At 27.3% G+C, this 24,915-nt stretch overlaps 1 protein-coding gene across 2 annotated transcripts; it reads right to left on the reverse strand.

Annotated features, from left to right (window-relative positions):
* Positions 1–1,660: 1,660 nt before the first annotated feature.
* On the reverse strand, positions 1,661–24,365 carry LOC136979622 (mitochondrial import inner membrane translocase subunit TIM50-C-like). 2 transcript variants are annotated; one of them, XM_067275647.1, is made up of 11 exons: positions 24,017–24,142; positions 23,885–23,925; positions 21,706–21,737; positions 19,952–19,973; positions 19,823–19,881; positions 16,076–16,195; positions 13,871–13,978; positions 10,779–10,877; positions 10,539–10,695; positions 1,968–2,071; positions 1,661–1,893 (listed from the first exon to the last, which is right to left on the reverse strand). In XM_067275647.1, exons 1-11 carry the CDS (start codon positions 24,019–24,021, stop codon positions 1,807–1,809), a joined length of 834 nt encoding a protein of 277 aa, XP_067131748.1. In that variant the 5' UTR covers positions 24,022–24,142; the 3' UTR covers positions 1,661–1,806. The 2 variants fall into 2 exon arrangements, with proteins under 2 accessions (XP_067131748.1, XP_067131747.1); XM_067275646.1 differs by lacking the exon at positions 23,885–23,925 and having other exon boundaries at positions 24,017–24,365.
* Between the last annotated feature and the right edge of the window lie 550 nt (positions 24,366–24,915).

Consider the following 24,915-nt stretch of genomic DNA (forward strand, 5'->3'; position numbering starts at 1 on the left):
TTTGGGAATTTCTGAATTGTGGAAACATGGAAGAATTATAAATCACTGTTTAAAAATGGATGATTTGTAAAACGGGTCAAGGTCTTTAAATCATCAATTATATAAGATAAAAACAATGATGAGTCTCATTTTTTTTCTATATATTATTGGTTTAGAAGTTTTAATTAACGAATATAGTGTTTAAAATCCTATCTTTATTAATATATATATATAATTATAATTATAATATTTTAAATGCAATAAATGTTTCATTACTTTTTAACAAATGTATGAAATTATCTTTGAATAAAACATCTCTATTTTATATATTATTAAACTAAAGTTTTGATATTAATAAAAGATTACAATTTCAAATCTACTATCAACTTTAACTCAATTTTTAATTGTTATTAAAGAGAAGTAGCAGAATTTATGGGGAATGAAAAAATTCTTTTTAATAAATAATTAATGTTTTACCTCCTACTCCTACATAGAATCAATACATGCAATTATATTTATTTAACTCAACTAATTCATTCAATTTCTATAAAAATGATAAGAAATTGCTCAAATCTTTTACATTAAATACAATAATTTTAAACGCCGTATTTTAATTAAAATAAAAAAGTTCTTTGTTTATTACAAATATCTGGTATTTACTCCATTAAAATAACAAATCGTGCAAATGTGATTAAAAGTAAGCTTCAATTTTTATTATAAAAGTTAATGTTTCTATATAAGATTTAATATTATATTACCACGTTAATCTATTATTCTTAATTCCTTCGTAATACGATAACGTCCTAATTTGCATTACCTAAATACGTATCAAAATAGTTCAATTTTTAATATAAAACCTTTCGACCATTTATTATTATTTGAATATTTAACCGGATTTCTTTTAGAATATTTTTGAACAAATATTTAAATATTTGTTCGTTATTTTTTAATAATTGATTTTTGTTTTGAAAAGGTAAAATACCAAATTTCTTAAATTATATATTTAGAGAAATGACTTAAATTTATTCTAGAATATTATTTCTATTCTTTGGGAATTGGATGTGACTATTAATGGAATAAATCTGGTAACGTTTTTACTTTATTACTATATATTTGCAACACCGGACAAACTTGTACTTTATTTCGACGTACGGTAAGCGAGACGTCGCCGAATACAATGCGCAATTTTTAAGTTTAAAAGAGAGCGTGCTTACTGTTAAATGCCACCATTTATTAGAATAAATACGGCAGTTTCGTATCTTTTCATTTTGTGAAACAATCAGTTGGTCATTAAAAATATTATTTTTTGTAGTTACAGCATTTCGTGGTAAATAAAAAAAACTTGTTAAATCTTCAATGAGATTATTTATTTACTGTTAAAATAAAAATAAAAATTTCGAATGAAACAATGTAATGAATCTAATATCTGTCTACCATAAAAACTTTTTTATTGATTTTTGTAAATGGAGAATAAAATACTTTTAAAACGAATGTAATTAATCAAATACATATTAAATTTTCAAAAATTATACAAAATTTTTATATTTAAAATTTTCATATGAATAATTTCATGTAATTTAATTATCTTCCAGTAAGTTTGAGTAAATTTATATAATTGTTGATAAGTGAAATTATTATTAAATTTTGAATTTTGAATTATACCAAAGAAAAACTAAACAAGTAATTTTGAACTTGTTTTATTACAAAAAAAAAAAAGAACATAAAATTCTTCCATTTTCAAAGAAACATATACAATATATCGTCTAAAACTCGTATTAGTTGTGTCTGAACAATACTGAACATACTGCATATTTTACATTTAAAAACTTATCTCCTAAAGAAACGTCCCGTCCATGCTCCGGTCAATGATGACTTTTTCTCTTCTTGCAATTGTTTTATTTGTCGTTCTTGTTCCTAATTGAATAAAAACAAAATTTATATTCTACGTTAAAATATTCCGGACGGTTACGAACCCGATTCCGACTCACCTGTAACTTTCTTTGGTTTTCCTTAAACGCTTCTAATGGATCGTCAAATTGTCTATAGAAATCTAACACTGTTCTAACATCTTCGACACCACTTGTAGCAATAGCTATTGATATAATTATATATATTAAATTTACTAAAATATATATATGTATATATATTTTAACTAAAATCAAATTAAATATACAGAGAAGAATATAGTATGTTAATCAAGCAAAACAATTATAATTACACTATACATTTAATAATACATTTGACATAATTAGTAGTGTAAATTAATGAAGTATGAAAATATTAAAAATTTCTTACTATTTTAATAAACTTTCTGAAAACATTTTACTAAGATAGTTGTTAAAAACAGAAAAATTCAAATTTTTTTTTACTTATAATCAAAATACTACTGGATGTTTAGGTGAGGCAGCTAAGAATTGGCCTAATGCTCTGGTGAATCCAGGATCAAATCTGGCAGTCAAAAACCCCAAAATTTTTTGTGTGTGATCTGTTCCAAATATGTTTAATCCCATCCTTACTATCCAGCTGCCCTATTGCAGGCCTGGTCAAACCCATAATAGGACTGACCAAAAAAAAAAAAAACATCTTCTTAGTGCTGATAGGGTGGAGCAAATACAAAAAATCTCAAAACATTACTTTGTGGTTGACTACACCTATAACACTATACTTGTGGAACTCAAAATCATGTATAAACACGGTGTTTCCAACACACGTGCCATAAAATTTTTATGGCACGGCTTTATGGCACGGATGTCACAAACACTGTTTAACCACAAAATACCGTATGACAATTCGTTTATAACTAGCAATTATGGCATTCGTGGAAATTGGTCCCCTCACTCCACTCGTGTGCCAAACTTCCATTCGTGCCATAATCGCCTATATTATAAACTAATTGCATAATGTACTATTATTCAATCTCACTTTCAGAAAATGATACTTAAGTTTCAACACTTCTGTTTTGAAACTCATTGAGTTCATATCAAAAATATTCATAAAATTTTTCAAACAAATTATATAAATGAAATATTAAACTGTTGCTTCAAAAAAAGACTTAAATGTCTTTTCTTGTGTTGATTTAACCATGCCCTTTTTTGAAGATTATCAATTTATTATATCTCATTTTAATTAAATATTACGAAATAAAATTAAATATTAATTCTTTTCACTGCAATCAATGAATGCAACGTCTAGATTCGAACGACTTTTATAATTACCTTATGTATTATTAACGTCATCTATAATTATTTTCCTATAATTAATGCAAACACTTTCCTAAATAAAAAAAATTTATATATACATTTCATAGTTTTGGTAAAGCCTTTTATAACTATTACAGAAAAAGATAATAGGTTAAAGAATAAAATAAATAGAACCATGTGAATATTAGCAGTTGCAGAATCATTAAACATCTTTAAATGGGTGTGACTAATGTATGAAATGATACTTTTTTTTATTTGAAATTTTAGGGCAATATTACACAAGTCAATTGTTTGAATTCTTCTGTTATTTTTTTAAGTGGAACCAATTTATAATCTTATACTGAAATGAACTAAATAAAATTAACAAATGCTTTTAAATTCCTAATTTTTTTTTAATAAAAACAATTAAATTAACATTGTTTCATTATTACGAATTAAATATAAAAAAAGAAAATTTTAAAATCACAAAAAGTGACAAATATCAATAAAAAATAAGTAAATTTTAGATGTGTTTATCATCTTTAACGTATTAAAGTTATGAACATATTACAGGTAGCCCTCGGTTTATGTTGATTCGCAATAACGCCTGTGAGCAATTCCCCGTGTAATTCCCCGATTCTCCCAGTGCTAGACCGATTTTTCTTTGCGTTGACATATTTACTAAGCCGCAACATTGTATATTCGTTAAAACAAAGAATTTTATTTAATATATTTATTTCTTCTGTTTAATATTGTTGGGTATGTATACATTTACATTAAATTAATATTAAAATAAATAAAAATATTAAAATACTAAATATTTAGGTAACCACGTATACAAGGATAAAGGAGGGTTATTATGTCAGATAAAAGAAGTGCACCAGAGTTATCTAAACATGTCAAGAAGGCATGGCAATCAATCTCCCTAGAAACAAAAATGGAAGTTATTCGACGAATGGAAAATGGACAAACACACAGTAATGTCTGTAGATCTCTGAATTTACTTCCATCCACTGTTACTACCATTATGAAAAATGCAGATAAAATTAAACACTCTGATCAAGTCTATGGCAGTAAATGTAAAACATGTGAGTTACAGTAGAGGTAAAATTTTTGAAAAAATAGAAAAATTTTTATCGTTATGAGTGGATGATGCAAATCAAAAAACCATTTCATTGACTCAAGCTGCTATAACTGAAAAAGCAGAATCAATTTTTGATAATCTTAAGGAGACAGACGGAGGCAAAGAAACTTTTTGGGAAGCATGGGTTGGTTTATCAGATTTAAATCCCGAAGTAACTGTCGTAATGTAAAATTATGTGGCGAAGCAGCGAGCGTAGATGTTGCGGCGGTGACTGTTTTTCCTAAGGAATTTCGGGGTTATGTAGAACAAGGCAACTAACTATTCTCCGGGCCTAATCTTTAACGTTGATGAGACTGGGCTTTATTGGAAAAAGTTACCAGCACATGGATTTATTATTCACAACTACGATTTCAGTTATGTATCTCTATATTTATTTTAGAATTCTGTTGACGTTTATTTTTAAATTTGTGTTCTATTTTCACAATCTGTGTCATCTTAACTGATGAAGATCGGTAAAAACTGTTCGAAAACGTTTTTATTAGTAAAAATTTTTTTGCTGGATTTTTAAAGGTGTGTTTTTCTCATTGACTATTTTTATCCAGTTGAAAAAAAATATATTGAACAGTGAACTAATGTGAAAAAGAGCTATAGCATTTTGAAAACACAAGTCTACAAAAATTGTTTGATCTATTCTAGAATAATGGCCAAAAAATCAAAAAATATATATATTTATTTAAAATTTTACACTCAAAAAATAGGAAAAGTAGGACATGTTAACAGAAAGTACAACATTTTACAAAAAGGAAAGAGAGTAGAATAAGTGGAAGCATTGGTAATTTCTTATATATTAGCCATCATGCAGTGACCGACGGATATATCCGTCAAGGGAGATCGTGTGGCAGTGGTGAGGGACGGATATATCCGTTAAATTCTTTTGGGGGTATCGCCGAAAACTACCACAAAAAAAAATTCACATAAAAAATGTATTATGTAACAATAAAAAAAGACTTTTCTTTACTAGACATAACTGTTTACAAAATTTTTTTCCGAAATGATAATAAGAAAAAATGTGTGAAAAAATACTTTAAAAATTTCCCACGTTTCTTCTCCACTACTTTGGGGTAGCGCCATACCTGACTATCCCACCGTTGAAAGGTTAAATCGTGATATTATCAAGTAGTACAGTTCACAATCCTCTGATAAAAAAAAACAGATAAAAATTATTGTACATCTGGAGAGCATACAATTTTTGAACAACAAAATAATAATTCTCTCGGTACGTAAGAGATGCAGATTCATATCTCAAATTTTAATTAATTAAATTTACTTATTGTTAAAAGTACAACTCATCATGTAAAAAAATATATTCTACAATGGTACATTTTCTTAAATATTTAAAATTTTATAACATTTTTGTCTTCAAAAAATTTTAAATTAATAAATAATCTAAACAAATTATCTGCTTTTAGGCAATAAAATTCAATTAAAGTAAATAGGCAAAAGTTTTAAACTCTTTACGTTTAAAGAAACAAAGATTTTTATTATTTTTCTATTTATTCTTCCTCTTAAAAAAATATATACACGAATTAGAAAAGAATATTTCAGGATATTTTAGACCTCTTTAAATATAAAACTGTTGTTATATTAAATTCATTCAAATATTCTAAAATTTATTTTAAACATAACATGGCCTGAAAGAATATTTAGTGCATTTGCTATGATGAGAAACAACTCAAACAGCAGAGTATCTGTTTTACTGGAGTTGTACGTTTACAGAGAAATATTTAATGTGTCTCATATATAAGAAATAATTCTAAATATAGTAGAACCCTGATTAATAAAGGTTCTACATTATCTGAAATACACCTGTAAGTGAATACATTATTTTTCTTCTCTATCTCTAAAGAACTTTTCAAAAAAAAGTTAAGGCTGTAATGTAAAAGAATTTTCTGTTTTAATGAACAGATCTACTCCTGAAATGTATAAAATTTTGGAAAAATCATTACAATACCTTCTAAACATTGATCAGGAAGGACTATATCTCAAAGGGATGATAATTGAATTGTGGTGCATCTTGCATCTTAACAGGATAATCAATTCATCAAATTTTGTGTGAAAGTGAATTAAAAATATCAAAAAGCACTGTTCATCAAAGAATTTCAGTAGCTCCATATATGAAATTTGATGTCGTGACAAAAAAAACATCACTAATAAAATGACACAGATTGGTATGAATGCAGTGAGCTAAAAGGTCACATGCTGTAGAATGACCAATGGCTCTCAATCCTTTTCAAAGATGAAGAGAAATGTGAGGTCCCAGGGGAAAATCGAAATTGTATGTTTTAAATGATGAAAATCTGGTGAGTTAGTTAAGCTCTCACCTTTCAGAATTAAACAAAGCAAGACAAAGTCTAGCTTAAATAATAAATTTTCTTTCCAACAAAATGGATTTAAATGGCAAGGAGAATATCAAAGTCAAGAGAATTTTAGATGAATGATAGGTTTAGTTGCAAAATTGACCTCTCCTGCACCTCGAAAGGTTTCGAATTGTCACCAGGTGATGAAGGAGGACCAATCGGAGCATGGAATTGAGGAGAAAAACTGATCAAAATGTGTGTTTCAAGAACACAACGTTCTTTTGTTTTGTCATAAAAAAATCTGCTGTTCGACCTTTTATCTATCTCCAAGAGACATTCGATCTCCTGGAGTTGTTCACACTCTTCAAGCTTCATCCCTGCAACAAGGACTATTCTTTCCAAAGCTACACAGTGTCCCTGGGGCCGTCAATCCTGCCGACCATAACTGAGAAAGACACTCTTCAAAATATTTGACTTTACCCAGACTCTACCGTAGTAAATTTGTGTCGAAGGAGATGTAAAAATATTTGTAAGAAAACCATTATCTTATTAAACAGGTAAAGATGGAAAACTTGTCTCAGTGCTAATTTCGTGCCCACACACAATTGTTTCAACCCCTCGATTGTCCCGACAATTGCACACAGTCTGCAAGCCTTACAGAAATTTAATTTGGATAGCCTAATTACTGGCATGATATTAGGAAAGAAAAGTGCAGTTTTTCAGCAGGCAAAAGGGTGGTGGTTCTGTTATAGTGCGGGGCTGCTTTGGATTAATGATTTTAACTGGTAGACAGACATATAAAAGTTATCAAGAGATCCTGAAAATAATTTAACAACCTATTGAGGAAGAAACTGGAGGACCTGACTGGATTTTCTAACAGGACAATGCTAGTATTCATTGTTCACACTCAACAACTAAGTGGCCAGCAAGAAGCGCTGACTTAAATCTGATTGAGAACTTGTGGGGGCATTCTTGCTTGAAAAATTTATGCTAATAATGCATTTTATGAAAGTTTCAGAACTTAAACAAGAAATCATTGAGTACTGGTCTCAAATGGATCCAGAAATCTCGCAAAATTTAATTAAATCAATGTCTAATTGCATTTTTGAAGTCATTAAGCATAATGGCAGTTTTATTTCATATTAAAACAACTTTCATCAATTTATGTTATGAACTTTAGTTATGTTGAGTTCAAAGTTTAAACTTATCTATATTTTTGGGACATCATAAAATAAATATTTTGTGTTTAACACTTTATGTAACTGTCAAATATTGTAAAAACAATTATATAATGTTGTACTGTACTATAAAGAAACAATAATAACCACTTGCATTGTTAAGAAATACTTAGTATTTAAAAAAAAAAATAAAAACATATAGATTATCTATATTTTTGGGACACACTGTAGTTGGCTTCTACTATATCATAACTGTACAGATACTAATATAGCTGACAATTGTTCATATCAGCTATCTTGCTGGAAATTCAGCTTAAAGTCTTGCTGCAGATCAATCTTTCAGAATTTCTCATATTTTTTAATTTATACAAAACTTAATTTCTATTACTAATATTTGTACAAAATGGATGCAATTCTGCTTATCTTTCAGCCAACTTTCAATGTTAATTAAGTAATAGCACAAATAAAATCTGAAAAGGCCAGAGATATTTACTTTAAAATTCAAGTTTGTTTTTGATTATATGAAGCCCTCAGGAACTTGGTGCTAACCCTCAAAATCACATTTCTGAGGTAATTGCATTTTAATGTTTGAAAAAAATCCAAACATGAAAATTCCCAAAATGATGACACGGTCGCCACATCTACAGGCAATGTTTGGAAAGCAAAAATATTAACATACAACTATTCATATGATTTTAGGATTTTTTGAACATTCAAACTCAGTTATCTCAGAAACATGATTCTGAGGATTAGCATTATATGTCCTGAAGGGCTTCACATGTATGATGACGACTACATAGAAAATGATTTCAATTGTCCACAAAAGACAGAGAAAACATTTTGGACATTCCTTTATTGTCAAAAGTTTTCCTACATTGTCAAAATCATCACTAAGACCAGGAAGCTTTTCCTATCATTCCAGATTAGTTTCCTAAGCTTTTTCCAACCCTTTGTTATAAAGTCTGCTACCAGATTCTTAACTAATCTTTCATAGTTAGTCATCTGTCTATCATTGTCCTATTAAAAATGTGTTCAACTGCAAAATTAAAGTCAGAAGGCACAACATAAGGATCAAGGGTATAGATATAGGCTGATGATGGAACATTTCCCACTGAAATTGTTTAGTACTAAACTTTTAAAGCAGTAATTTATAGTCATCTATTGTCATAAAATAACCCAATGTTAGAACTCTGTAAATTTTATTGTTTGTTTTGAATAACTAATTAAATTTTTTCAATATCTTACAATTCCTATCAGTGTTACTTCATGACTCAAAACTTCAATAAGCAAAATACTATGACCTTATCTTGCATCTGGTGTGATCATAAATCTACATACATTTTCTGGCATGGTTATGCAGGAATACTGTTAATTAATATTGCTGATATTTTTTCTTACATTTTGGGACAACAATGGCTGACAAAATTCAGTTCATCCTATTTTTATAGACTGTATGTACCATTGGAATATTTTTCTGAATGTCCTTCATATGTATTTTTTATATTTTATTACATGGTATGTAAAATAATGCAGGCAAATAAATGTTAACTGAGTTTATTTTCCTACCTCTTTCAAATAAACTTCTTTAATTATTCTAATTAATTTGTTCATCAGAGAAGAATAAACTAATTTCCTATTAGTCTCTCCATTGTACAAAATTAAGAAAGTAAACCTGTTTTGATATTATACAGTTGAACCTGTCTATCCCCTTAAATCTCACAAGAATGAGATAAAAAATTGGAAATAGATAGGTTTTGAGATATAGAGTTTCCTACACAGTAAACAGTAATAGGTTTGATTGGAGGTATGATATTTTATTCATACAACAGCAAGTACAGTACATACCTGTATTAGGTACAAATAAGCCATTTTTGAGATACCTTAACAGAAATAGTTTGATAATAGCAATAGTTTCTGATACCCAACTTTCTTCAACCAATAAGATGCAAGCCAAACTCAAAGTCAATCAGAGAAAAACAGTGTTAATTGCTTTTTTCCGATTGACTTTGTACTGTACTGTACAAAGCCAATCAGATCTATGTACTGTATAGCTAAAAATGTTTCTCAATTACAATTTATGCTATTAAATGTAGTTGCTTAGATTTGAATTTGTACTTGACACTTCAGTCCAGAAATTGATATGTAGAGATTTTGGGTAAAAATTATATTACATAAACATGGAAAATATATTGAATTTAGGCTGAAAATGCAGGGGGAAAAATTAAATTTAGGGATGAAGAGGTTTTTGAGAAAACATGTTTGAGATAGATGGTTCAACTGTATTTACTATGTTCATAATTTTTGTAATTATAATATTCCAAATTATTTCTGTGTGAGAAACATAAAACTTTTTGTATTTCAAATTTGAATAATGTTTATTTAATTATTCTAATCATTACTCCATATAAACCTGAAGAAGTGCTTGTTATTATCAAATATAAATATTTCCTTTCAATTAAAATATTCCACTTGACTTAACCTAATATCAGTTTAGAAGAGTTATTTTCTATAAAACCATGTAACATGTTAAAACTATTTGGAAAATGTATCTAGTACATATATTTGAATAATTAAATTCTTTTAATATGTTTTTTATATAAAATTCAAATAAGAAAGTAAATTTTAATAATATATTAAACAAATTATAGTGAAGAATTTTTAAAAATTTTAATTTATATAATAAATATGAATTATTAAATAAAAATCCTTATCACTACTTTAATAATCATGTACAATAAAAAGAAAACTAAAAAATACTTACTCCTTAAAAACATTGCAAGATCAACTAAATTACGATCGTCGTCTTCACCAGACCATTTTTTAATTTTTAATGCATTGCCAGGTTGAAGTTGAAATGACTTTTGATTCCAATCAATAAAGATCACTTTAGATAAATCGCGATTAAGACAAGATAAATCCTTTAAAATAATTAAAATTATAAATTAGTTAGAAATGTCTTTAATAAAATGTTTAAAATATAAGACATCTTATAAATAAAAACCTTAACGTGGTGTCCATTAAGATAACGAGTCGCATCCCGAAATAACCTGTAGGTGATATACCCGTTTGGATCCAGAGTATCCAAAATTGGAAAGGCTGTCTACAATACAATTAAACATAATATAAAATCTTTTAAAATATAATGCAGTTTTTTATCATTTATTTTCAAACAACAGAATTATATATTTAATTACTTATATTTATATTTATTAATCACTTAATCTGTCATATGAATTAATTTTTGCCTCAAGTTTCTAATATTTTCAACACTAGCATCATCATATAAACTAACTCATGATTAACAAATAAATCCTTCAAAATAAATGAAAACCTAAACCAACTAAATATTAAGAAACAAATTTTAAAAAAATTTTATTTATGAAATTTCAAATTTATTTTTTATGAAAAGTTATGTGCATTACAATTAAAACTTTAATTATTATTAATTATTCAATTACAAATAAAAAATAGAAAAATACAAGTACTTTATACTCTGTTGCAAATATTTGAAGCACATTAAAGCCATCATGCAGTAGTAATCAAATTCTGCTCATGGAATGATAGTGGGAAAATAAAAAATTCATTACATCACAGTACAAGAAGATATCACTAGAGAACAGTTTAATCACAAATGTTACAAATCAGAAATTGGCGAGCTCAGTCTGGCAATAATGAAAATTCATCAACTTTGGAGATGGCTCTACAAGTTACTAATACACAACATTTATATTTTATTACTATTCACACCAGCTTTAAGGTGTATAAAGTTTTCAGCAACACAGTGTATATTCATAAGTTAAAAAGTAGCAAAATTTGTAGAATATTGCTGGATGGTAATTAAGTTTAAAGTTAAAAAACATGGTCTGTTAAAAAAAATTGCCATTTATTCAGTTTCAGAATACAATTTTTGACAACAACCTTTCATTGTAAGCTATTTTGTTGTCAAAATTAAAACTTTTCTTTAAAACAATGAAAAAATATCCATTAAAAACAAAAAGAAGCAGCTGAAAATCTACATTTACCAGTGTTTGTTTCTAGTGGATAGAAAGCTCTACAGTCCCCAAGCGGTAAAGATAGAAAATGTAAGAAGACGTCTGTGGCATTACAAGTTCTAATTTTAAAACTTTGTTTTTAATTGGATATTTTTTCATTGTTTTTAAAGCGAAGTTTAATTCTGATGGCCAAGTAGCCTACAATGAAAGGTCAGTCTTCAAAAACTATTCTGGAACATTGAAACTAAATAAACGTTGATTCCTTTTTCAACAGACTGCGTCTTCAATTTTAACATGTAGCAAAATTTATTCTAAATAAACAAAAATATTCAAAACTTTTAGAAAGACTTGAATATCTTTTTATATGTTTTCAAGATAATAACTAATAACTATTAATTTTTTGTATTTTAAAAAGTTAATTAAAATATTCAAAATGAAAAATAATACTAAATAAGTTTAAAAAGTCAAGAATTAATTGGGATTAAACATTTTTTAAGACCAAATGTCTTTAGCTTCAAATTATCATATTCTAAAATTTTAACCTCATAAGATATGAAAAGATTTTCCAAATTTTAAATTTAAAAAAACTTTATGCTACAGTATATGTGAATATACAAAGTCATAAGCAATTAATAATGAAAATAATTTAACAACTAAATCACACTCTAGAACAGGAATGTCAAGGATATGGCCCGAGAGACAAATAGTTGCGGCCTGCGACATCAATTCAATAATGCTATTTGTTTATTTTTTTTATCATCTTGATACCAAAGAAAATGTAATATTTTGTACTTAAACAAATAATACTTAATAAACAAAATTGTTAAACTCAATTATTATTATAACTTTTTTGTTTTTATTTTAGAGATATTTATTTTTTAGATTTATTTTTATTTTTGTGTTTAATTTCTTATTTACATTATGTTTTCTCTATTTCATCTTTTGAATTTCAAATTAAAGTCCATCTTGGCAAGATCATTTATTGTACAATTCTCACTATATTGCATATAAAATGAATGTTTTTGACATATTAGTAAATTACAGTTTATGCTTGTATTTTGAGTCTTGCGATCCTTATTTCCAGATCATTTTACAGACCTGCTTCAGGCCTGTAAATTGGCCAAAAATGTTTGTTCTGTGATTAAAGTTATTGCTGGAAAACTACAAATGGTGTTTTTTTTATTTTATTGAGAAATCTTGGGTAATTAAAAAAAGAATTTTTTGGGTTCCTACTTTTGGACTACTTTTTAGAAAATTTTTGGCTACAAATGCTAAAAACATCTGGCCCGCTGTTATACTCAAAACAAAAAATTGGCACTTAAGCAGTTTGAGTTTGATACCCCTCCTCTAGAACCTTAGGAGTCCAGTAACAACAGCACTTTAATTTATAACTAACTCTGTAAGAAGTTGTTTTAATTTAACAACTGCAATTTGAATTAATAAAAACATATATCACAAATTTTAGTATAACTTTATGAATTAATACATTAATTATGAGTTAATACATTAATTCACTAACCAATATACACATATATATATATATTTTTTTTTTATTAATATTTAACCAATATATATTTTATTTTATAGATTACTTTTACATGATAGTAACCTTTAATGATTGTGTATTAGAAAAAATACATGCTAAAGCATTTACTGAAAAATTTGAAGTATTTGGAATGAATATATGTCTATGTAATGTATGATATTCTATTTTATCTGTTGAAATATAATGTCTATATGATGATGTTTAACCTGTAATTATAATTTGGACATAATATATTTTGTGCATATTAATTCTATTATTATTATACATTCAAGTTCTATCTGTATAACAGTACTTAAATGTATAATAATTTGAGTTAGTATCTATTACATTTACTATTTGATTAATTCTATATAGATAATCTATATATCATCATCATCATCATACTACAGTGTTCCTTTGTTTTAGTAGTAATATGATGCAAAAAACATGTTTTCACTAAATTAACTAAGATTATGATTATATTAACCTTAAAGAAAATATAAAATTTAAAGGATATAAATTTCAGTTTTTAATAAAATAAAATATATATATTATATTCTACTTAAAAAAACATACAAAGCCTTGTTCAGAAGTGTACACAACAACTTCATAAAGAGGTGGTCCTATTTGCTGAAGAAAGAAATCGACTCCTGGTCGTTTTTTAAACCTCCAACCAGTTTGGTACTAAAATAAAATACGATACATTAATTTCAGATTTATATAGTTACATTTTTAAAAATTAACAATTTATATACTATAATATTTATTCACAAAATATTTCTGAATTTGTTAAATTAACACTTATACATTATTTAATTTATTTTTTAAAAGAAATTTATTAAATATTCTAAAATAGTCATTAAAATAATAGAATGTAATATTAATATAAGAACATTTCAAAGAACAGAGCTTGGGTCCACGCTCTTCAAGGTGTGTCTGCCCCGAGACTCAAATGTCTGCCCCTTTTATCCCAACTTTTTCTAGTGGGCATGAAAATTTCGTCAGGTCACTCTGTCACAGCTGTGTCCCAGTGGGCTGTCGTAAGATTTTGTCACAAGTTGGTTGCAACTTGGACGAAGGTTTATTTTTCTTTTTGTTGTTTGATTCTTGTGATAGTGTTCACACACATCAACAGTTAGTTGTTATGATTTATCAAGTAAACTTTCCCAAAAGAAAGAGGGGGTCTCCGGGATCTCATATTTTGTTATATATAGTTATTTAATTTTTTTGTGTATGTTAATTTTCTTCTATATTTATTTTAATTTATAATACATTACTATACTCCTAAGAATGCAAACTTCTTACATAACAAACATTTTTAAAATTTGTCTTCTTCAAATTTGCATTCTACCAGTAGAACCTGATGATAGCCTTTATAAAGGTTGAAAACATTTGTTTTTCAATAAATGTTTTTTGTTCTTTTAAATAGATTCTAGTTTTGAAGTGTTCTTATATTGCACACATCCAGTTTAAGTTAGTGTTTCTACTGTAATATTAGTAGTAAGCTTATTTCATTAATCGTTTTGATTACATCTCAAATTGTAATCCAATGAATGATACGAATGTCAAAACTCATGTTCTTACATAAGCTATTTTTTAAGTCTTTTATGGCTTAAAAAATACCTTGATTAGTACAGCTCTTATTATATTAGCAACATATGAGGTTAATCTTAAACATCTGAACTTAAGTTTGAACCTAATAGCCACTTCTGTTGTCAAGCGGTAACATCAATTTTAAAATATTCGATATACAATTTTTGTTGTACAAATCCTTTCAGATACTAGTATATAATACATTTTAGTTTTTTTAATTAATTAATTATATATATATATATCAGATAATTCATTACATCAATACATATATTGTTATATTATTATATAATTTATACCAATATACGTAATTATAAAATAAAATAAAAAATAAATCGCTACAATTATATTGGCTTTACGTATAAATAAACCCATGAGAATACAAATATCCAGGGAAAAAAGAATGAAAAAGTTTAATGAAAACAAATGTTTTATTCCATATTAAATGGACATCTTCAGGTCAAATACAAAATAGAATATTTTTAAAATATCTATTCTATTTTGTATTCAACCTGAAGATGCCTGTTTCACATGGAAGAAATGTTTGTTTTTTTAAAATTTCTCACTTTTTGCTGATTATTGGTGTCTTCTTTGTCTTTGTAGGTTTATTTTAAGAAAAATAAACAAAACGGATTGGAATGAATTGGTCACAAGTTAGTGTTTTAAATTTTTAATATCAAATACAAAACTAAACAGCAGTGATCAGATATTTTCTTCCATGTTTAATTGACTGATTGGTGAATTTATCAATGCAACATATTAAGGCTGTAATAGCAGCCATAATTTTGTCACTACAGGTAAGCCTGATTTGTAACAGAATTAGCCACTTTTGATAAACAATGAGAATGACACCCTATCCACATTACCTATAATAAATTAGAAAAATATAAATTAAGTTCAAACACATATCCCTTGCAATAGTAGGCTGACACTTTGCTAGATCATTGTACGATTTTTTGTTTTAATTAAATAAATATTTGTGACATTTTGAAAGAAAAAACTTTAGTTTTTTTACAAAAAGATGGAAAAATATTCGATTATCATATTAATCAATGTAGAATAAATTATTAATCTAATTTACAAAACTATAAATAAATTGTTAATGAATAAACTCTGAATGCAAAAATTATTTGCATCCAGAATTAATATATTAACTATTATAAATTTCAAAGTAAAATTGAAAATTCTTACTGTCCAATCTGGATGAACAAGAATTCCAGTCATTTCTAATACCAAAGTATAAGGAGGCTGATAGTATGGTTCTGTTAATGGATCTGGCAGTAATTTCTCACGAGATGGATCTTTAATCATCTACCATTAAATTAAAATTAATGTAAACAATTTTTTTTATAATAATCATATGAATTAATTTTTATTACAAAATTCATATTATGTAATTTTTTATCGTAACAAATCAACTTTTACATATTAACCTCTGGAATCTAACTCTTATGCTAAGAAAGTGTGCTTCTCCAGTGTGGCAAATACTCTAGATCCAGGTACTTTTCTCAGGTAGTGTATTTGATACAGTATAATAAAATTTTGCTCTGTATATTCAATTAATGTAGATTAGTAGGTTGTTCATTATAGTAAAAACATAGGTAAAATACTTTAAACAGATTTTACAGTTTTTTTTTTGTTAATTATAATTGACTGCATAAGACCGGTGATTCCCAAACTTTTTTGAGCCTCTGCCCCCATAAACTTATATCCAATGCATCCCAACCATACCCTAATGTCCCTTAACCCACTTTTCCTTGTGTGAGAAAGGCTTGGAAATATTCTTAGAAAAACTTTTCTATGAACCTAACACTTACCGTACATTGTTCTTCACACCTGGAAACCATTAAATGCAATATTTCTTCTCATCTGTTTTATCAAAGAAAAGGGAAAGGTTGTCAGTGACCCCAACCCTCACCTATGGTTGCTGTTCAGTACCCTGCCTCCAGTGTCCTTTGCTGCCCACGTGCTTCTTTTTGCTCCCCTAGATTTACTCATCACCCACAGGAGGCTATAGCACCCACTTTGGGAACTGCTGGTTTAGACAATCATTTGAGATTACATGGGATGGAGTAAAAGTTTACACAAAATTTCATTTCATGTGGTACCTGCTAACATGCAACCCATGCATAACACAGGATACATACTGTATTTCATAAAAATTGCTTTTATGTTTAATTTGAAATTTGGTTGAAAGAAAATTACAGTAGAGCATCGATTATCCGACTCAATTGGGGACTGCGGTTGGTCAGATAACTGAAAAGTCGGATAACTGAAAAGTCGGATAACCAAAAAGTATGAAAAAATACATTATTAGTATAGTGTATTAGGCCTGGTTTAAATACTAGCATCCCTTTCATGGTCGAGCCAGTGCTGCCAGCTAAAACATGCAAAAATTTAACAAAAATAATATTAAAATAGCCAAGACATAACCAAATATTGTAGCGCCACATCACTAGCGGACATTTGAATTTGCCGACTAGAACGCGGTCGGTTAACCGATAAGTCGGTTAATCAGGGGTCGGATAATCGATGCTCTACTGTAGTTTAAAATTTCCTGCATAAACATTTCATATTTTAATTAGTAATTCAGGAACCTGGTCAATGTTTATTCATTCTAAATTAAATATAATTATATCACAATTTTAAGCTGTTATGTTCCTTTCCGATTTCAGAAATACCTTCTGAAATTTATTTAGAAGCTTTAGTTATTTCAAGAACAACAGAATATAATGAAATTTAGAAGATTAAAATAACCTCAAACTTTTATGAAAAATTATTTAAATGCTTTTACATTATTCAAATAAATATGATCTGAAATAATAATATAATTTAATTTATATGTATAATAGATACATAATATAAATTATAATAAAAAATATTCTACATATACAACATTCTCAGATTGGAAATATTCAGGGTAGTCCATTTTAATCAATCCAATCAATGCATATCTTTTGAGTTATTCCAACTCAAAAACTATCATCCTACAAAATGTCATTAAACCAAAAACGTTAGACATTAAAACCATCTACGATGAAACTAATTGCCCCACAAGACAGAGCAATTAGTTTCATCATAGATGGTGCTACAATCTGAAAATGGGGGGTCAATTTCATTTCCTTAAGTAATAACCTACATTTTTTATTGCATATTCTGATTCTATATAAAAAATTAATAAACTTTTATCTACAACATTTTTTCAAAAAATACACTTATCAGAAGTTGTGTTTGAAGTTTTTAAGTAATGTGGCTGCCACACCATGCACATGTAAGTCTATTGATATCCGTGAAGTTTACTGAAAAAGGGAGAAAAATGCTAAAACAAATCATTCTAAAACTATTATTATTTGGTGGAATCAAAACCAATGTCTTCTCTTTATCACATTGTGACACTCATTTCGTATCTGTTCATTATTTGAAGAAAAAACGATTCCACTAAAACATGATTTTTTAAGCATTTTTCTCCCTTTTTTCAATGAACTTCACAGATATGCACAGATTCAAGCATGCCCTCACTGTGTGGTGGCTGCATAAAACTTCAAATGCTCATAACTTCTGATAAGTGCATCTGTTGAAAAATGTTTTAGATACAAGATTTTTCGTTTTGATGTATAATCATATGTAATAAAAAGTAAGGTTACCATTTAAGTTGACCCCATTTTCACTGATTGTAGTGTCATCTATGATGAAACTGATAGCCCTATCTTGTGGTCCCCTAAGTCTAACATTTTAGGTTTAACGATATTTTGTAGGATGCATATTTTTATAGTTATTTTACTGGACTGACTAAAATGGCTTACCTTGTATATTTTCAAATATCAATGCTTATATGTTGACATTTTGCTTGAATTGCAAGATCATTTGGATTGGAATCTAGTATCTAGATATCAACTATTATCAGAAAAATTTATACAAGAATTCCACCTTCTTTCTAGTGTCATATTATAAAATACCAAAACCTAAAATGTAAATTTGTTCGTGATCATGCTTGAACATTGATGTTTCATTGTGAATTAAAATGGATATTCATTGAATTAATAAAAATAAATACCAAAACACATCAACCCTATACTACTGTTATATTATTTTAACTTCTGGTTAGATAAATCAAGTAAATGTACTTTGCTGTTGGGAATCATTAGAGCAAAGACTGAATGTTACAATAAACTAATAAAAGAATAAATTATTTAACTTTACACTATACTATTTATGCAATAAAAAAATTAAATATATCTAAGATTTTCAGAATAGTTACCTTATTACATCTTCAAAATTTAAACAGTATGTTAAATTAATGTTAAAATAATAATAAAGTTAAATGATAACAGATCAGAAAATCTACACACAAACAAATTATTAAAAATGCATACAGTATATAGTTGAACATGAAAATAATATATTTTTTTAAACGAAATACAGTAGACTCTTGCCCTCAATAATCCAGCAAACTACCAGTGTTATCACCAATGCACTTTTATTTTTACGAAAATACTAGCCATGTCACAAATTTTTTTTTCTTGTTTACTTGAGTTGTATTTGTGTACAGTATTGCATTCCAACAAGCTGTATTATTTGCCCACCTGCAAGAAAAATGAAACAATACCAAAGGGTTACAGGTGAAGTCATTCACTGACTTTAGGCAGACTCGAGGCTTAAACACACTCAGTAAACTGGCACTGCTCTATGCAAGGAATAACCAGGAGGGTCTACTGTATTTAATGTTTTATCCAACTAAGTAAAACACAAAAACAGCAAATACCTGTTTCATTTTTAATTATCTTAATAATTAATTTAATTTTAAAAAATCAAAACAGTATAATAATTATTTTGTAAATTTAAGTAAATTAATAATCATTTCATAATTAAAGAAACAAAGTTTATTATAATATGAATATGATTTGTGTATAAAATATACAGAAAATTTCATAACTATACCTTATCATAATAAAGTAATTCTTTGTAAGAACGTAAAATGTAAGCTTTCCAGATCGGCACTAAAAAATAATCAGAATAAATATTTATTTAATAACAAATTTTAATATGTTGCCGAAAAATTTAACTTACTTTCGGAGAATTCATCTGTTATCTGTAGGAAAAAATTGATTATAAAAATGTTTATTTTATATTAATGTTAAGTATTTTAAAATTCTTTAACAAACTATTAAATAATAAAATATTTTCTTCCAAGTGAATAGTTTTCTGAATAAAGTAACAGATTTTTATGCATTATCATATTACACAAAAACACTTCATACATGTACTTCTTAGTCAATATGAATAAAAAATACTGCATTAACAATATCAGTAAAATATCTGAAATACATAAATATTTTTTCATTTCAATTATTCAGCTACAAGAAAGAAAAAAACGTGACTTTATATAAATAACAAAAACATAAAAAATATAAATTTCTTTCTTTTTAACTTAATTTTAATGTAAAATCTTATCTAAATTATTAAATTAATTCAATACAATTTTCAATTTGAAAAATCTACAAGTACCGAGTTTAAATTTAGAAAGATAACAGCTGTTTTTCCAACTTATTATTTAATTTTTTTCCACATTTCTAATAAGTTTAATAAGGTGAAATTAGAAGTCTTAGTCTTCAAATACAATTCTTTACACAAAACCTTCTCTGGATTTTCATATACAAATTCTAGCCATTATTACATTAAAAATTGCCGGGACGATTTCATATTTAGAAAAGAAAATATATTTCTTACTAGACTATACAATACACGAGTCCATTTCTATCCGTCCCTTTGCACGCTTTCTTAGAGGCATTAACAAGTCTATATATTTTCTTTTCTAAATATGAAATCGTCCCGGCAATTTTTAATGTAATAATTTTATTTTTAAAGAATTGTGTTTGCTACCGCTAGAGAAATTTTAACTTTTTTACATTTGTTGGCGGACAGTAGCCTCAAATAAAAGGACGGTTCCGCCGTAGACTTGTTAATGCCTCTAAGAAAGCGTGTGAAGGAACGGATAGAAATGGACTCATGTATTGTATAGTCTAGTAAGAAATATATTTTCTTTTCTAAATATCTAGCCATTATTATTTGGAGTGATGATTATATAAACACCATCACAACATATTTTACTTTTAAAGTTTTTATTTTTATTCTTAATATTGATACATTCAATCAATCAATATATGTATAATTTTTGAAACAACATAACAAGTTTCATAGAATGTCAAGTTATGAGAGTCAACTTCCTGAGACTCTACTGTATTAAGATCAATAAGAAATAATATAATAAAAACTCATCTCAATTTAAAGTTATTCACATAGCTACATTAAAATAAATTCAGATCACAGATGTAGAGCATTGCGACTAATGCATTAGTGACTAATATTCTTATTATACAGTTAATGTCATTCAACAAAACATTTCTTTCTGTTTAAAAATATGATATCCAAAACCATATCTTTATTGACTCACAAATAGCTTTGCACACTTTTCCAGCCATATTACATTTATTCTTGTATATTAAATTATACTCTAAGCAAACATAAATACTTAGAGTATAATTTGGTACACAAGACTAAATATTATAGAGCTGGAAAAATGTGGAAGGCTATTTGTAAGTCATTTAATAATTTTCAGCTAATTAATATTAAACTTAACATATCTTTATTGTTGTTTTTAATAAATTACAAAGAATTATTAGTGAAAAATTATTAACAGTAAAATTTTCTTAATCAAAATGAACTGTTTTATAATATTGCAATTTTATTACTAAGTAAAATATTATTTTATTTTAACTGTAATTTCTTAAACAATGATCAAAACAAATATATACATTGCTTACCAAATTACCATCAGGATCTCTTTTAGGGGATCCTAAAATTTTAAATTAAAAAGATATAATTTTATATATTGAAATCATGCAAAAGATAAAATATAATAATGTATATATAATTAAAATTAATTTTCAATGCAATTATTAAAGTATTTTTATTATACCTACTTTTCTGAAAATTTTTTAAGACTTTGAATACTATATTTTATAATATAAATAAAACATTTCAACTGATAGATAAACATAATAAAAATATATTTATAAAAGACATTCAACAATAAGAATGCAGAAAATAATTTAGATTACATCAATTTTTCATTTCAATCTTCTCAGATATTCATAACAGCAAGTTTCGGATTCAAGAAATATAATTTAACTCCCTCCATTCTTAAAATTTTCTTTAAATCAGCACTAATTTATTTTAAATTTTAAACAGTTTTTAAAATCATGCTGCGTCGCAGGAATCTCGTTAAATTCAAAGTTTTGTTACTAATCCAAAAAGACTGGATGGAGAACACTGGTCTAAATGATTTGACTTGTCATTTAGCGCTTCAAAAAACTCTTCTACGAACAATGTTCTTAATGTTTTCCCAAAAATTAGTAAGTCCACAAATGGAAAGTGAATAAAACCACTGAATACTGATAGGCCTAGTTGGTTTGCACCTTACAAATGGGCCAACTATGTGCAGTTTTTCCAGCTTTTCTTCACATTTGTAACACCTAAATAGCGGTCAGTTTAGACCATAGAAAACCCTCCTGAGAGACATCTCCACTTTGGCAGATTGCCCATTTGTTGCTTTGCTGTATTCCAAATCCAAAACATATTCTAGCCTATATTTTGACATTTACTATCACATTGATGATAAAGTAATATTAAACAAATATTTAAATAATAAAAGAATTAAAAATAAATAAATAAAATAACTTTTGGAGTATAAAATGTCCTATATAGCATTCATCTTTTCACCAGTTATATATATAGGATTGCCAGATTTTCATAACTGAAATAAAGGACACTTCAAAATGATTCATGCTATAACATGCAAACTTTTACTAAATCACATTTCTCCCCAAAAAATAAAACTGAATGATTTAATTAGTAAGTAAACATTCTGTTTATGTGTTTTAGATTTTTAATTTAAAAATTAGTTTTCACATTGAATATAAATATTTGCAAATTTTAGTCTGAATTAAAATTTAAAATATTTATTGCATCCTTCTCATTTCCAAAAAGGACAAAAACAATTTAGACAAAATAAAGGACATCTGACAATTCTGGTTATATAAAACACTACAAAAATAGTGTTATTTAAAAGTTTGTTTTAAATAGACTTTTGTAATATTTAAATTTTAAATATTTTATAAAATTTGAAAATTAAACTCTGTATCATAAATCACTCAGAATAAATTTTACATTCTAATATAAATTACATAGGGTGTCTTAAGGTGCATCATCATCATTTCAACTCTTTTGATCGTGCTTGATGCTTGATGTTTCTAAACAGCAATGAAAATAATAACAACACGCTACTTTCCATTTAAAAATATTTATGATTAAACAAATTTTACCAAATTTATTACGTCTTAAATTAAATTAATCAAATCTCTGAAGTTTTACAAAATATTACGTAAACTTTACCAAAACAGAAAATCTTACATTAAATACAAACGGAATAATAATAATAATCTAAATTATTGACATAGCTATGACTATTGAAAGTCAATTTACAAAATAAAGGTGTTTGACAAGACGAGACTAATCGGGCCAACCTAGCAATTATGCCTCCCCTGGCAAGATTGCTAAGATATAGGCGTAACGTAATTGTAATCAAAAGATCCCAGGGACTCAGACTGACATTTAATTACTTAATTATTTTCAAAATGTAAAATAGTCGATTATCCGAAATTAAGAGTGCTTTATTGTTTTGGAACATTTCCGTTAACTGGGCGCCATTCAATTTTCAATCCAGTTTTAGAAAAAAACATGTTTAATTTCACATTTTTTACTGATAAACTTTATCTGTAAAAAATGTGACAGCCCACCTTGTCCCCTGGGACTAACCAATTCTTATGGGAAAAATTCAGTAAATTATCACGATATGGATCCAGAAGTGACTATTAGAACAAAAATAAATTAAAATAAGTTTTAAATCAAGCAACACTGTTACATATTTTCCTCTCGGTATACCTTCATCTCCCACGTCTGTGTGATTCAATACAAGATGCAGGCTATTTAATAAAAGGCAGCATAAAAATAAACAGAATAAACAGCATAAAAATCAAACTGCATTGCTTAAAACTATCAAATAGTTTCACCTACCCCATTCATATATAAGGAATGCGGTGACTCCAGTAAATATTGTGCCAAATATGATAAATGTTAGTTTCATGGCTTTCTTAGAGAAGTCTTTTTTCCCATTATCATCTTTCTTGCGAGTGTCATCTTTGGAATATAAGTCGGCAGTTACGTGATCTTTCACTTCACTAGACAAAGATCTCAAAGGAATGAGACTATTCGACCGTTTAAATTGTTTTATATTAACTAATCTGTGATACGACGAAAACTGAGAAATTAATTTAGTTCTATAAATTAAACTAAACGATTCCAAACGTAAACATCTACAAAAACACGATCTACTCAACACTATGGCCGCCATTTTACTTCGACACATGCGACTCCTACTTTTCAAATATAATTCATTCATTTTTATCCCTGGATTTAAAAATAGTTTTTATTCGCCATTCACTAAATTTTTATTCTGGAAATGTTAATGTAATAAATAAAAATTGTTCGTTATAGAAATTTACTTAAATAATAATTAAAATATATTTTCTACATTTTTATTACCAGCCTTGTGGGCACTAAGAGAGGCCCTCTTTTAGTCAAGCCCATAATGGAGCTAGTGGCGAGGGCGGGGCTCGACATATCCGGACGAACCGTCCCGAAAAATTCCTGGGGATTATTCGACTCGTCCGTATTCGATCCCGGATTCTCTAAGCGGTAGGTTGCTACCTTGACCGCTTCATTCCATTATTTCGAAAATGCGATATATTCTTTCTTCATAACTGATAGAGTACATTAAACAACACAAAACCACTGTCAAGTTAAGCTTTTTTAACTAGTATTTCTGCCAGTGTTTGCATTATTTATCAAAGTACTGAAAGCAATGGGATCGTTCATAAATTACATAACGCATATCCTTTATCAAATAGGGGAGT

The sequence above is a fragment of the Centruroides vittatus genome, unplaced genomic scaffold (genome assembly GCF_030686945.1).
Source record: "Centruroides vittatus isolate TY-2023 unplaced genomic scaffold, ASM3068694v2 contig_630, whole genome shotgun sequence".
NCBI lineage: Eukaryota > Metazoa > Arthropoda > Arachnida > Scorpiones > Buthidae > Centruroides > Centruroides vittatus.

What these genes read in the sequence shown, in the direction of transcription:
- LOC136979622 (XM_067275646.1), bottom strand. Translation starts at nt 24,353, where the DNA reads ATGGCGGCCATAGTGTTGAGTAGATCGTGTTTTTGTAGATGTTTACGT. An exon ending in AATTACTTTATTATGATAAG is followed by an intron (nt 16,196 to 19,822) that starts GTATAGTTATGA and finishes ATTTAATGGTAG; the next exon opens with ATGATTAAAGATCCATCTCG. An exon ending in TCTTGCAATGTTTTTAAGGA is followed by an intron (nt 2,072 to 10,538) that starts GTAAGTATTTTT and finishes TTATATCAATAG; the next exon opens with CTATTGCTACAAGTGGTGTC.